At 43.8% G+C, this 12,595-nt stretch overlaps 1 protein-coding gene across 5 annotated transcripts in view; it reads left to right on the top strand.

Moving 5' to 3' along the window:
- LOC137379655 (structural maintenance of chromosomes protein 1B-like) overlaps positions 1-12,595 on the top strand; it is a 167,302-nt gene that overhangs the window by 102,742 nt on the left and 51,965 nt on the right. For 2 of the 5 annotated variants that reach the window (XM_068050805.1, XM_068050804.1), the window contains exon 21: positions 2,261-2,339. In XM_068050805.1, the coding sequence (XP_067906906.1) occupies positions 2,261-2,339 (79 nt within the window). Of the gene's footprint in view, positions 1-2,238; positions 2,340-12,595 lie in introns of all 5 variants that reach the window. The other 3 variants (XM_068050802.1, XM_068050806.1, XM_068050803.1) reach the window with 3 other exon arrangements.

The following is a 12,595-nucleotide window of genomic DNA, read 5'->3' as shown; positions in this document are numbered from 1 at the left end:
GGGTAGGTGTGTCACTGAGGGCTGAGATTCTTCCCCATTATGTTTAAATGGACCTTTCTTGTATGAACATAAGAAATAGGAGCAGGAGTAGACCACACGACCCCTCAAGCCTGCTCTACCATTCAGTACAATCATAGCATGTTTCTGCATTGTGTTAATGACAGCTGAAATTACTGCCTTCGCTATTATCTTATTACCTTAAGTGTGAGGCCACTGTGATCATCACAGTATATTTTTATGAAACCTTTTAAATGAATGATTGATAGAGCACAGGAATGTTTGGAAACTAGAAAAACCATTAAGTTCAACATGGCCATGCCCTTTTCATAGATTGACCCCATCTGCCTGCCCTTTGACGTGTCCAAGTCCGCTCGTGCTCCACCAATGCTCCTAGTTGTTTCTTGATTGCATTTATGCTGTTTGCTTTAATGGCCTTCCTTGGTTGTTTATTCCATGACTCTGTTAACATTTGGATGAAAACTAATTCTAGCTGCGTTCTCTGTTAGTCCAGACTGTCTTATTAGCTCATGACTCTGTGTATTTAAACTCTATCCTAGTGAAAAGCAGGAAAAAGCACACTAAACATGTGAAGGTTCCAGCTCTGTGTCTGTTTGATTATTCCACTGGCATCAAACATGAAAGTACACTTATGAAGACTAAAAACTTGCCTTAAAGAAACAAACTCATTACGGTGAAGCAGGAGAACTGTTGAGAGTTTAACTCTTTGTTTTGACTCAGCAATGTTCCAGACTTGTTTGTTAAATAGTGGGATGCAGGAATGTTTCATTTCAGCAGGAGTGCAGACTTGTGATCCTGAACCTTTCTCTCTCGACCTCTTATCACCATTCTTCACAAGGGCGTTTTAAGACTTAAATACTTTACTTGAAGTACTGTAAGAACAAAGTTGAGAGCAGGTGTGATTATGGCCCACCTGTTGCTCGTTCCACTTGAACCCTTGAGCCACAGATTATCTTGATATCCAAATCACCAGAGACTTCTCCAGCATCTCAGGGGTTCTCAATTTCTGGGGCTTCCCTGCTGTCTAGCTGGTACTCCGTGGCCCTTGGTAGCAGGATGCATACCCAAATTTCCTCTTGCTGGCACCGTTTCCCGCAGACCTTAGGCCACTGCCTCCGGCTCATTCTTCTCCTGGCCACGTTTCAGCCTGCTGCCCGTGGCTCTCTGGCTCCACCCCCGAGCCCACCAGAGAGACTGTTCCAGTTTCCAGGTGCTGAAAACTGCCTCAACCCAGCGCTGTCCACCACCACCCCCTGGCCCGGAGGTGCACACCCTGAGGAGAATGTCTGATGAAGTAGAAGCTGCTCCAAACTCCAAAGAAATGCTTGCTTATCAGTTCACAGCAGTTGACAAGACAGTGTGACTCTCCATCATGACTAGATCAATTCTATCCTTTTCTCTGCTAATTGCAAAAATTACTTCTGTCTCCATGCCCAAGACTTAAATCTACATTTAAAACCCAACTGTCAGTGCCCCATCGTCTTCCTCTCACTGTGTTCCAGCCATGGGGACAGTTGTGTCACTAACTTCTTGCCAGGCTGTGATTTCACAATAGGCCCGTCAATAAAACCAGATACTTCTCCTTCCCCCATCTTATGCTGTGTGAGTTTTTTGAAAACATCGCCAGTAGTTTTCAAAGTGAATGAGGTCATCCTGGCTAATTAGATTGGACTGAGACAATTGATACTCATTACACTTGTTTGGATCTGAGAGATTCCACAGACTGACCTGTCCATCTTTCATACATAAAGAAAGAACTTACATGTAAATAGCATATTTTGCAAACTTTGGGTATCCCAAAGCCTACAGTCTTTTGTTTTAAAGGAAAACCTGTATGAATTTGCTTTGTTTGAACCCATCCCAAAATCCTTTCTGTGATGAAACAAGTGATTAAAATCTCTAAATCTGCCATACCCATTTTGTGCTTGCTACAATAGTCGGTTTTCTCTTGAAGATGTATATCACGCTCTACATAGGCCATTTAAGGAAAGTACATAAGTTTGTTATGTTAATAGGTGTTTTGTAGAATTCTTTCTTTCTTTCTTATGTTGAGCAGTTTCTTATAGAAGTCATGATCAATGCGTGCTGTGTAAGTGTTACTAGAAAAAAAGCTACTGCCGTGCTATTACTAAAAAGTACCACAAAATAGGAAAAAAGTTGAGAGAACTGTTACCTTTCAGACATTGATAATGTTTAGGAAGTAAATTAGATTTTTATTACAGGTTTCAATGGAAGTTGAAAGCACCCAAGCCACAATTGGTGTCTTGGAACTGGAAGCTGCTTTTGAAATAGACTACAGCAGTTTACCAACAGATCTCAAAGTAAGGAATTTCCAACTATTTTAGATCTTATTTCAGAAACATAAGGTGAGAGATAAAAATATTTTCACAAGTGAAGGTGATTGGATAACTCATCATCACAAGCATGAGTGGATATGTTTGTTATATATCACAGCTGACCTGGACAATTATATTACATTTTATATTTAATTATTCAGCTGAGAACCACTAAATAGGATACTCTCCCTTTTTGTTAAATAGTAATGATATTGATGTTCTTCTATGAGAAAATCTTTGCATAACCATTTATATTAATAATATAAAATAAAAACAAGAAATGCTGGAACCACTCAGCAGGTCTGGCAGCATCTGTGGAAAGGGAAGCAGAGGTAACGTTTCGGGTCAGTGACCCTCCGATGAAGGGTCACTGACCCGAACCGTTAACTCTGCTTCTCTTTCCACAGATGCTGCCAGACCTGCTGAGTGGTTCCAGCACTTCTTGTTTTTATTTCAGATTTCCAGCATCCGCAGTATTTTGTTTTCATTTATATTAATATGCTGGTCCTGTGATTGGCCCAGGTTATGTTTTTTTTTGTCTTCTGACCGTTCCAGTGAACTAAAAATTCAAATAGGAACTGTTTCTGGAACCTGGGTCCAAATCTAGATGATACTGTTATGACCTGAAATCGCCTTTGTCTGCTGGCTATAGGAGCACAGTCTCAATGCTGTTCTTAGGAACAGGGTTTGCTCTAATTTGGCAACTGCTCAAACTAAAGTGTGGGAAATGAAAAACTGTGATGTTGATAGTAGGGCTGCTCTTCTGAGATAAGTGTTGGGGTTGAACCACACTGTGTAGGAAGGAGCTTTGTACCACATCTTGTTCTGCTATGTCTGATCTGAGAGTGCTTGATCTTGACATTGGGTGCCATTCCCTAACATCTACATCTTACCCTTGCCCTGCCCTTTATCTTGATGAGTGCAAAGAAAATTTATATTGGCTGTATTACAAATTGAGGGGTGATGTGGTCAACAAGGGAACTAAGGAAAATACTTCTTTATCATGACACTGAAGAATATCCTAAAGTAGTTTCAATATTTTGGAAGAAAAACATTGTAGATGGTCAATTTTTAATTATAACAATGGATTTGGGAAAGACTGTGGACAACACATGAAACGACTGAAGTGCTGCCAAAGATTATTGTGGTGTGGGTATAGTTCCACCATCTTCTGAGTTTTTGGGCTAACAAGAACCACCTCTAAGAGCTGCCGGTCAATCGGAAGGCCAGCAGTGCTTCAGCCTCAGTGCGAGTGGTGGTCACTGCTGGTACTACAGTCGTCAAAAATGAATACCAACCTCCCCACAAAGTAAGTAGAGTTGGGAGTCTCCAGAACCGATCAGACAGGCCTGGTGGGGGAGGGGGCAGCCCTTGCCACGGTGGTGGGGCGGGGGGTCCTCCACAGGCCACAGTGTGCCCGATCTGGAGGGCCCGTCCCTTCAACCCAGCACAGTCCACAGGGAGGTCACCAGGTTTTACTGTGCGGTTTTACTGGGGGGGGGGGGGGGACCCCAGCCAGTGGTAAAATGCCAACAGTGGCAGGAAGAAACCCTTAATTTGGCACTTAAGGGTCTCAATTGGCCTCGGGAAGGCCGTCCTCCACCTACCCCACCACTGAAAAAATTCCATGGCGCAGGAGGAAAATGGGCACTCCACCCCCTTCAATTTATGGTCCCCGCCTCCCAGTCCGTCCCCAGAGGGCCAGTGAAATTCAGGACCCCACCGTGCCAACAAAATTCAGCCCCTTGATTTCAGTTGCCGTGTTTTAGGAAATTTGAGTGGAAACAAGCCTCGGACACAGAAAATTCAGAAGAAGTCATTTTAATGCCACCTTCACATTTTGTCCAGTAACCTATTTCAGAGCAGCAGTGATGGAAATTTAGGAACAAATATTGCAGGTGTGTTTATGGCTGATAACAGGGAGATGGAACTGCTGTATTTCCCAGCAGTAATGCTTTACACAAGTTTAGCCAAAAATAATTGACTTCATTTGACAGATCATTTTTCAACATTTCTGCGACCTTTCTTCCCTCCCCTTTACTTTCCAAAGGTGCCATTCCCTCTTCAACCATCCTTACCAGTGCTCCTCTTCTTTGGGCATCTTTTCATTCAAGCACGGGTGAGGTAACACCCTGCCTATTCACCTCCTTCCACACCACTTTCCAAACACTCGTTTTGACTGGCAATTTGCATGTGTGGAGGTGGCAGAAATGGCAGCACATGAGCTGTTGAATGCAGAGGCTGATGGATGATGAGGACAACAGGAACCTATGAGTTCTGAGGGAGGGGAGGAGTCAAGGCAGAAGCACAGGAAATGGGAAATACTCATTCAAAGCTTTTGTCTACCACTGGAGGGGAATTATTGGCTAAGGAAAGCAACATAATTTTGAAAACTGTTGTGGAAGGTGGCATTAGAGCAGATGCAACGTTGATGGTGAAGCGAACAGAGTCCTCATAGGACGTGGGGTGGGAAGATGGATAATTCAGTATTGTTGGAGTCAAAGGGCTTGTAATAGATGCCACTGGAAAAATCCTAAGTAGGACTGGAACAATGGGTATTCAATATGTCCCACAGCTATGCAAGTTGCAAAGCGTTATCTTTTATCTGTATAGTGAGTGGAATACAAGGGGAACTTATTCAATTTTACAGCCTGCCAGGGAGGTGATAGATGGGGATGGTTGGGCCGGTGTTCGAGAAAGGGATGGAAGGCCCGGAGACATTCCTGATTAGGTGTAAATATTCCCTGAAAAAGAAAAAAAAATTGTTCTCAAGTTTGTTTAAGAATCACTTGGGAAAAAGTTGTCCAAGGCAGCAGAAGGACTTGGGCTCGGTGGATATTAGACTAGTTGCACACCTCAGAGAAGGAATTCTACTTGAATCCACACAAGGCATGCTCCAGACTAGACTACAATCCCACCAAATTTGAGCTACAGGGCATGATATATGCCCAACAGCCATCTCAAATTATGTCCCACTTAATGTCAAGGTCATGCCAGTGTTAAGACCAGGTGAGAAAGGTGTCGAGGGGTCTCTTTCAGCCTTCACCTAGTCTTATTGTAACAGGATTTAATTTTTAAACACAGTGTTTTGAGATCCCCCTTGGTGAATCCTTGTTCACCATTTTCCAATTATAAGGCAAAAAATGAACACAAACTGACCTCCTTAGGTTTAAAGAAGAAAAGTGAAATTTATTAAAACTTAAACTCTAATTCGGTTAACACCTATGGATACACGCCGCGCCCCATGCTAGTATGCATACGCGATAAACAAATGCAAATAGAGAAAGAAAAGAGCAGGAGAAAAAAGAGAGGTTTGAGGCAATATCAGAAGAGTTTCTTGTTACTGTGCTTCGAGCTCACTGTAGTCCTTTTGTAGGTAATTCTTGCTTTTTGCTGGGGCCCACCCAGTATTCTTCTTAAACCTTGTTCACTGTAGGAGACTTTTCTCTCTTGGTGTTCCTGTTTCTTCAAAGGATTCCAAAGCTGGTGAGAAAGAGATGAGAGCAGACAGGTGAGAGGTATTTTCCAGTCCAGGAGCAAACAGCTTTCTGAGTTTAAATTCTCTGTGGCAAGTTCAAATTAAAAAAACTCCAACATCCAGTTAGTCATGTGACTAAACTAGTCTGACCACGTCTGTTTGTGTATTCGGCCATCTTAGCAGTTAACCTGGAATGCTAGCCTCTCCACCTTCAACGTTTGGTAATCAAAAGTCCATTGTGCATTAAATTGGAGCAGTGAGTGGCCCCTTTGTCCTTTCCAAGCACTGTCTATTACTATGCAAATGTCTTTCCAGTCAGGGGCTTGGCAACTCCTTGTAATAGGCTGCCTTTTCTTCCCAGCAACAATTTTAAAATTTAATGCCCATGTGGCAAAATCTCTGTGCCTCATTTTTGGCAGGTTGGGGCCTGCATGACACTAGCTAATCACTGTCCTTCCCTGACAACGGTGCATCAACCCTGCTTTCCCTGATGATCCACATTTCCTTTCCTTCCTCCCTCAGTGCAGTTCCCCTCCTAAAATACACAGTTCCCCTGCTAAATTTCTGACAGCAAAGACCCCACACTTGCCCTACTGTAGAACTCCTGACAACACGCATCACAACAAACCAGTTATTGACAGAATGAGGGCAGGAGGGATTGAACATGAAATATCACTGTATGCTGACACCATACTACAACATGCAACCAGTTCAGCTGTCTCACTCCTCAGCATTTGCATCAGAGAATTTGGGTAACTGTCCTGTTACAAACACAACTACTCTAAAAAGAGGGCATGTTCCTTAAGCAGAACATCCCCACAAAAATATGGGAGTCCTATTCCTTCGTATTGTCATGGTTCAATTTTAGATGCATGTAACATTGGTGTCCGTGGAGCCCTATAACTCACCACCCTTTGCAAAGAAACTTCTCTCTTCCCAACTTGTGTTTGCTTTGACATAGTTAAATGGAATAACCTGCTCCTCCTGGTTGAGTGATGGCAATAGGATGAATCTCTTAGAGTCATAGAGTTATACAGCACAGAAACAGGCCCTTCGGCCCATTGTGTCTGTGCCGGCCATCAAGCACCTAACTATTCTAATCCCATTTTCCAGCACTTGGCCCATAGCCTTGTGTGCTATGGCATTTCAAATTCTCATCTAAATACTTCTTAAAAGTTGTAAGGGTTCCTGCCTCTACCACCCCTTCAGGCAGTGTATTCTAGATTCCAACCACCTTCTGGGTGACAATTTTTTCCTCCAATCCCCTCTAAACCTCCTGCCCCTTACCTTAAATCTATGCCCCCTGGGTATTGACCCCTCTGCTAAGGGAAAAAGTCTCTTCCTATCTAATCTATCAATGCCCCTCATAATTTTGTGTACCTCAATCATGTCACCCCTCATCCTCCTCTGTTCTAAGGAAAACAACCCTAGCCTTTTTAGTCCTATCTTCATAGCTGAAATGCTCCAGCCCAGGCAACATTCTGGTGAATCTCCTCTGCACCCTCTCCAGTGCAATCACATCCTTCCTATAGTGTGGTGCCCAGAAATGTACACCGTAATCCAGCTGTGGCCTAACTAGCGTTTTATACAGCTCAATCATAACCTCCCTGCTCTTATATTCTATGTCTCAGCTAATAAAGGCAAGTATCCCATATGCCTTCCTAACCACCTTATCTACCTGTGCTGCTGCCTTCAGTGATCTATGGACAAGTACACCAAGGTCCCTCTGACCTTCTGTACTTCCTAGGGTCCTACCATCCATTGTATATTCCCTTGCCTTGTTAATCTTCCCAAAATGCATCACCCCACACTTCGCAGGATTAAATTCTATTTGCCACAGCTCTGCCCATCTTACCAGCCCATCTATATCATCCTGTGATCTAAGGCTTTCCTCCTCATTATTTATGACACCACCAATTTTCCTGTCATCGGCAAACTTACTTATCATACCTCCTATATTCACGTCTAAATCATTAATGTACACGACAAACAGCAAGGGTCCCAGCACCAATCCCTGCGGTACACCACTGGTCACAGGCTTCCACTTGCAAAAACAACCCTTGACCATTACCCTCTGTTTCCTGCCACTAAACCAATTTTGGATCCAATTTGCCAAATTGCCCTGGATCCCATGGGCTTTTACCTTCTTAACCAATCTCCCATGCAGGACCTTATCAAAAGCCTTACTGAAGTCCATGTAGACTACATCAACTGCTTTATCCTCATCTACACATCTAGTCACCTCCTCAAAATTCAATCTAGTTAGTTAGACACGATCTCCCCCTGACAAAGCCGTGCTGACTAGCCTGTAATTACCTGGTCTACCCCTGCTACCCTTCTTGAATAATGGTACCACATTCACTGTCCTCCAGTCCTCTGGCACTTCTCCTGTGGCCAGAGAGGATCTGAAAATTTGTGTCAGAGCCCCTGCTATCACCTCCCTTGCCTCGCATAACAGCCTGGGATAGATTTCATCTGGGCATGGGGATTTATCCCCTTTTAAGCCTACTAAAATAGCTAATACTTCCTCCCTTTCAATGTTAATATGTTCAAGTATATTGCAGTACCCCTCCCTGATCTCTACACCTACACCGTCCTTCTCCACAGTGAAAACAGATGAAAAGTAATAATTTAAAACCTCACCTATGTCCTCCGGCTCCACACACAGATTGCCACTTCGGTCCCTAATGGGCCCTTCTCTTTCCCTGGTTATCCTCTTGCCCTTAAAATACTTAGAAAAAGCCTTAGGATTTTCCTTTATCTTGCCCACCAATGTTTTTTTATGCCCCCTCTTCGCTCTCCCAATTACTTTTTTAAGTAGCCCCCTACACTTTCTGTACTCCTCTAAGGCCTCCACTGTTTTCAGCACTCCGAATCTGCCATAAGCCTCCTTTTTGTTTCCTGATCCAATACTCTATATCCCTTGACATCCAGGATTCCCTGGACTTGATGGTCCTACCCTTCACTTTAACGGATACATGTTGGCTCTGAACCCTCACTATTTCCTCTTTAAATGACTCCCACTTGCCTGATGTAGACTTTCCTATAATTGGCTGCTCCCAGTCCACTTTGGCCAGATCCTGTTCAATCAAATTGAAATCGGCCTTCCACCAATTTAGTACCTTTATTTGCGGTTCGTCTTTGTCCTTTTCCATAACTACCTTAAATCTTAGAGTTATGGTCACTATCCCCGAAATGCTTCCCCACTGATAACTTCCATCACTTGTCCAGCTTCATTCCCTACGATTGGGTCCAGTACTGCCCCTTCTCTTGTAGGACTTTCTACATACTGGCTCAAAAAGCTCTCCGGGATGCATTTTAAGAATTCTTCCCCTTTTAAGCCTTTTGCACTAAGCCTATCGCAGTTGATATTGGGGAAGTTGAAAGCCCCTACTATTATTACCCTATTATTTTTACACCTCTCTGAGATTTGCCTATATATCTGCTCCTCTATCTCTCCCTGACTGTTTGGAGGCCTATAGTACACGCCCAGCCAAGTGATTGCCCCCCCCCCTTTTGTTCTTAAGTTCTACCCATATGGCCTTATTTGAGGAACCTTCTAAGATATCATCCCTCCTTACTGCAGTAATTGACTCCTTGATCAACAGCGTAATACCACCTCCTCTTTTATCCCCTCCCCTATCACGCCTGAAGATTCTATACCCTGGAATACTGAGTTGTCAGTCCTGCCCCTCCCTCAACCATGTCTCTGTTAAAGCAATAATATCATAATCCCATGTGCTAATCAATGCCATCAATTTATCTGCCATATTAGTAAGACTCCTTGCATTAAAGTAAATGCAATCCAGCCTTGCATTTTCCACATGTGCCTTAACAGGTCTATATTTGCTGTGCCTTCCAGACTGACTCAGTTTCCCTTCTGTATTTGGCTGTGCCTCACCCCCTACTGTACGCCCACTCTGTATCCCATCCCCCTGCCAAATTAGTTTAAACCCCACCCCCCCCCCCCCCCCGCCCCCATTGCACTAGCAAACCTCCCAGCAAGGATGTTGGTCCTGTTCCAGTTCAGGTGCAACACCTTCCCCATCTTGCCCCACCTTCTCTGGCCATTCTAAATGCTGCATTTCAGTACCAGCTGGACATTTCTGTGACCCCGAAAAGTCACATCTCCAAATGTCTTGAGTAGACAAGAGTGTCAAATATACTTCAGGTGCCTTCAGCTTCCAAAATGAGTGTAGAAACATGGCCTCCCAAACTTCACACACTCCTGCTACTCAACCCAGATTGTAGTGTCTGACCTTCATCCTGGCCTTCCAGCAAAACCCATGCGACAGAATGGACATCAGGACATAGCTAACAATCCCAATCCATTGCTTGCCATTTATATGGCTTCAGAAGAGGCCCACAAGTAGACAGAAGAACTCCAGCTCTCAGTCTGGAGGGAGAACTGCACACCTGCCTGAAAATCAAGCCAAATCTATCAGCAGCACAACTGGGTAAAAGGCTGGATTCAGCCTGGCATCAGAAAGGGATCACCAGAATTACAGCAGCTCCACCATGAGGGCCCTTCCACCAGTTAACCAACAAATTTTACCTTTCCCAGCATGACCAATACTGCTATTTCTAGATGAAACACTAGCTTCAGAACAGCAATGCAAACTAACCCTGAATCCCGGAACTCTTCCTCTAATTTCCAACAGTTCCCAGCAGATATGTCTCCACTCTGTATATCACCTTTAAGACCAAATATAGGACAAAAAAACTTGAAGGACTCCCAAGAACAAAATATGTCATCTGTTAAAGGAGGAGGAACAGCAAGAGCTATGGAGACAGATCCTTAACACCAGCACCTGCAGCAAAATGTAACTCAAGATCACATATTGCACGTACTACCCCAAACAAGCTCCATAAACTTTCCCTCAATATCGCATAACTGTCAGAAAAACTTTGGCCAGAATAGGGTAGGGTGTTGAACGAATACTTCACATCTGTCTTCACCCAAGCGAATGAGGATGCAGATATGGAACTGAGAGAGAGCGACTGTAAGGTTCTTGAGCAAATTGTCAAAGGGAGTGACAAGTTATTGGAGGTTTTGGCAGGCTTAAAAGTGGACAAATCTCCAGGTCCGGACGACTTGTGTCCCAGGATGCTGTGGGAGGCGAGGGTGGAGATTGCAGGGGCTCTGACCCAAATTTTTAATTCCTCTCTGGCCACAGGGGAGGTGCCAGAGGACTGGAGAACAGCTAATGTGGTCCCACTATTTAAGAAATGTTGTAGAGATAAGCCAGGGAAGTACAGACCAGTGAGTCTCACGTCAGTGGTAGGGAACCTATTGGAGAAAATTCTGAAGGAGAGAATCTATCTCCACTTGGAGAGGCAAAATTTGATTAGGAATAGTCAGCATGGCTTTGTCAGAGGGAGGTCATGCCTAACAAATTTGATTGAATTTTTTGAGCATGTGACCAGGTGTGTAGATGAGGATAGTGCAGTTGATGTAGTTTACATGGATTTCAGCAAAGCCTTTGACAAGGTCCCACATGGGAGACTTATCAAGAAAGCAAATGCACATGGGATACAGGGTAACTTGATAAGATGGATTCAAAATTGGCTTAGCTGTAGGAGACAGAGAGTGATGACAGACGGCTGTTTTAGTGACTGGAAGCCAGTGTCCAGTGGCATACCACAGGGATCTGTGCTAGGTCCCCTATTGTTTGTCATTTATATAAACGACATAGATGACTATGTGGGGGGTAGGATCAGTAAGTTCCCGGATGACACAAAGATTGGCCAAGTGGTTAACAGTGAGTTTGAGTGTCTTGGGTTACAGGAAGATATTGATGGGATGGTCAAATGGGCAGAAAAGTGGCAGATGGAATTTAACCCTGAAAAGTGTGAGGCGATACACTTTGGAAGGAGTAATATGACACGGAAGTATTCAATGAATGGCCTGACACTGGGAAGTTCCGAGGAACAAAGGGATCTTGGCGTGTTTGTCCATAGATCTCTGAAGGCACAGAAGGGCAGGTTAATAGGGTGGTGAAAAGGCATATGGGACACTTGCCTTTACCAATTGAGGCATAGATTACAAAAGCAGGGAGGTCATGTTGGAATAAAAACAAGAAATGCTGGAACCACTCAGCAGGTCTGGCAGCATCTGTGGAAAGAGAAGCAGAGTTAAAGTTTCGGGTCAGTGACCCTTCATCGGAACTGACAAATATTAGAAAAGTCACAGATTATAAGCAAGTGAGGTGGGGGTGGGGCAAGAGGTAACAAAGGAGGTCTAGATTGGATCAAGCCGCATAGCTGACCAAAAGGTCACGGAGCAAAGGCAAACAATATGTTAATGGTGTGTTGAAAGACAAAGCATTAGTACAAATTAGGTGTTAATACACTGAATATTGACAGCTGCTGTTCAATATTCAGTGTATTAACACCTAATTTGTACTAATGCTTTGTCTTTCAACACACTATTAACATATTGTTTGCCTTTGCTCTGTGACCTTTTGGTCAGCTATGCGGCTTGATCCAATCTAGACCTCCTTTGTTACCTCTTGCCCCACCCCCACCTCACTTGCTTATAACCTGTGACTTTTCTAATATTTGTCAGTTCCGATGAAGGGTCACTGACCCGAAACGTTAACTCTGCTTCTCTTTCCACAGATGCTGCCAGACCTGCTGAGTGGTTCCAGCATTTCTTGTTTTTATTTCAGATTTCCAGCATCCGCAGTATTTTGCTTTTATTTTAGAGGTCATGTTGGAGTTGTATAGAACTTTCGTAAGGCCACAGCTGGACTACTGTGTG

Source organism: Heterodontus francisci, chromosome 18, assembly GCF_036365525.1.
Source record: "Heterodontus francisci isolate sHetFra1 chromosome 18, sHetFra1.hap1, whole genome shotgun sequence".
Taxonomy (NCBI): domain Eukaryota; kingdom Metazoa; phylum Chordata; class Chondrichthyes; order Heterodontiformes; family Heterodontidae; genus Heterodontus; species Heterodontus francisci.
The sequence above is the reverse complement of the archived record's forward strand: the minus strand, read 5'-3'. Positions and strand labels throughout refer to the sequence as shown.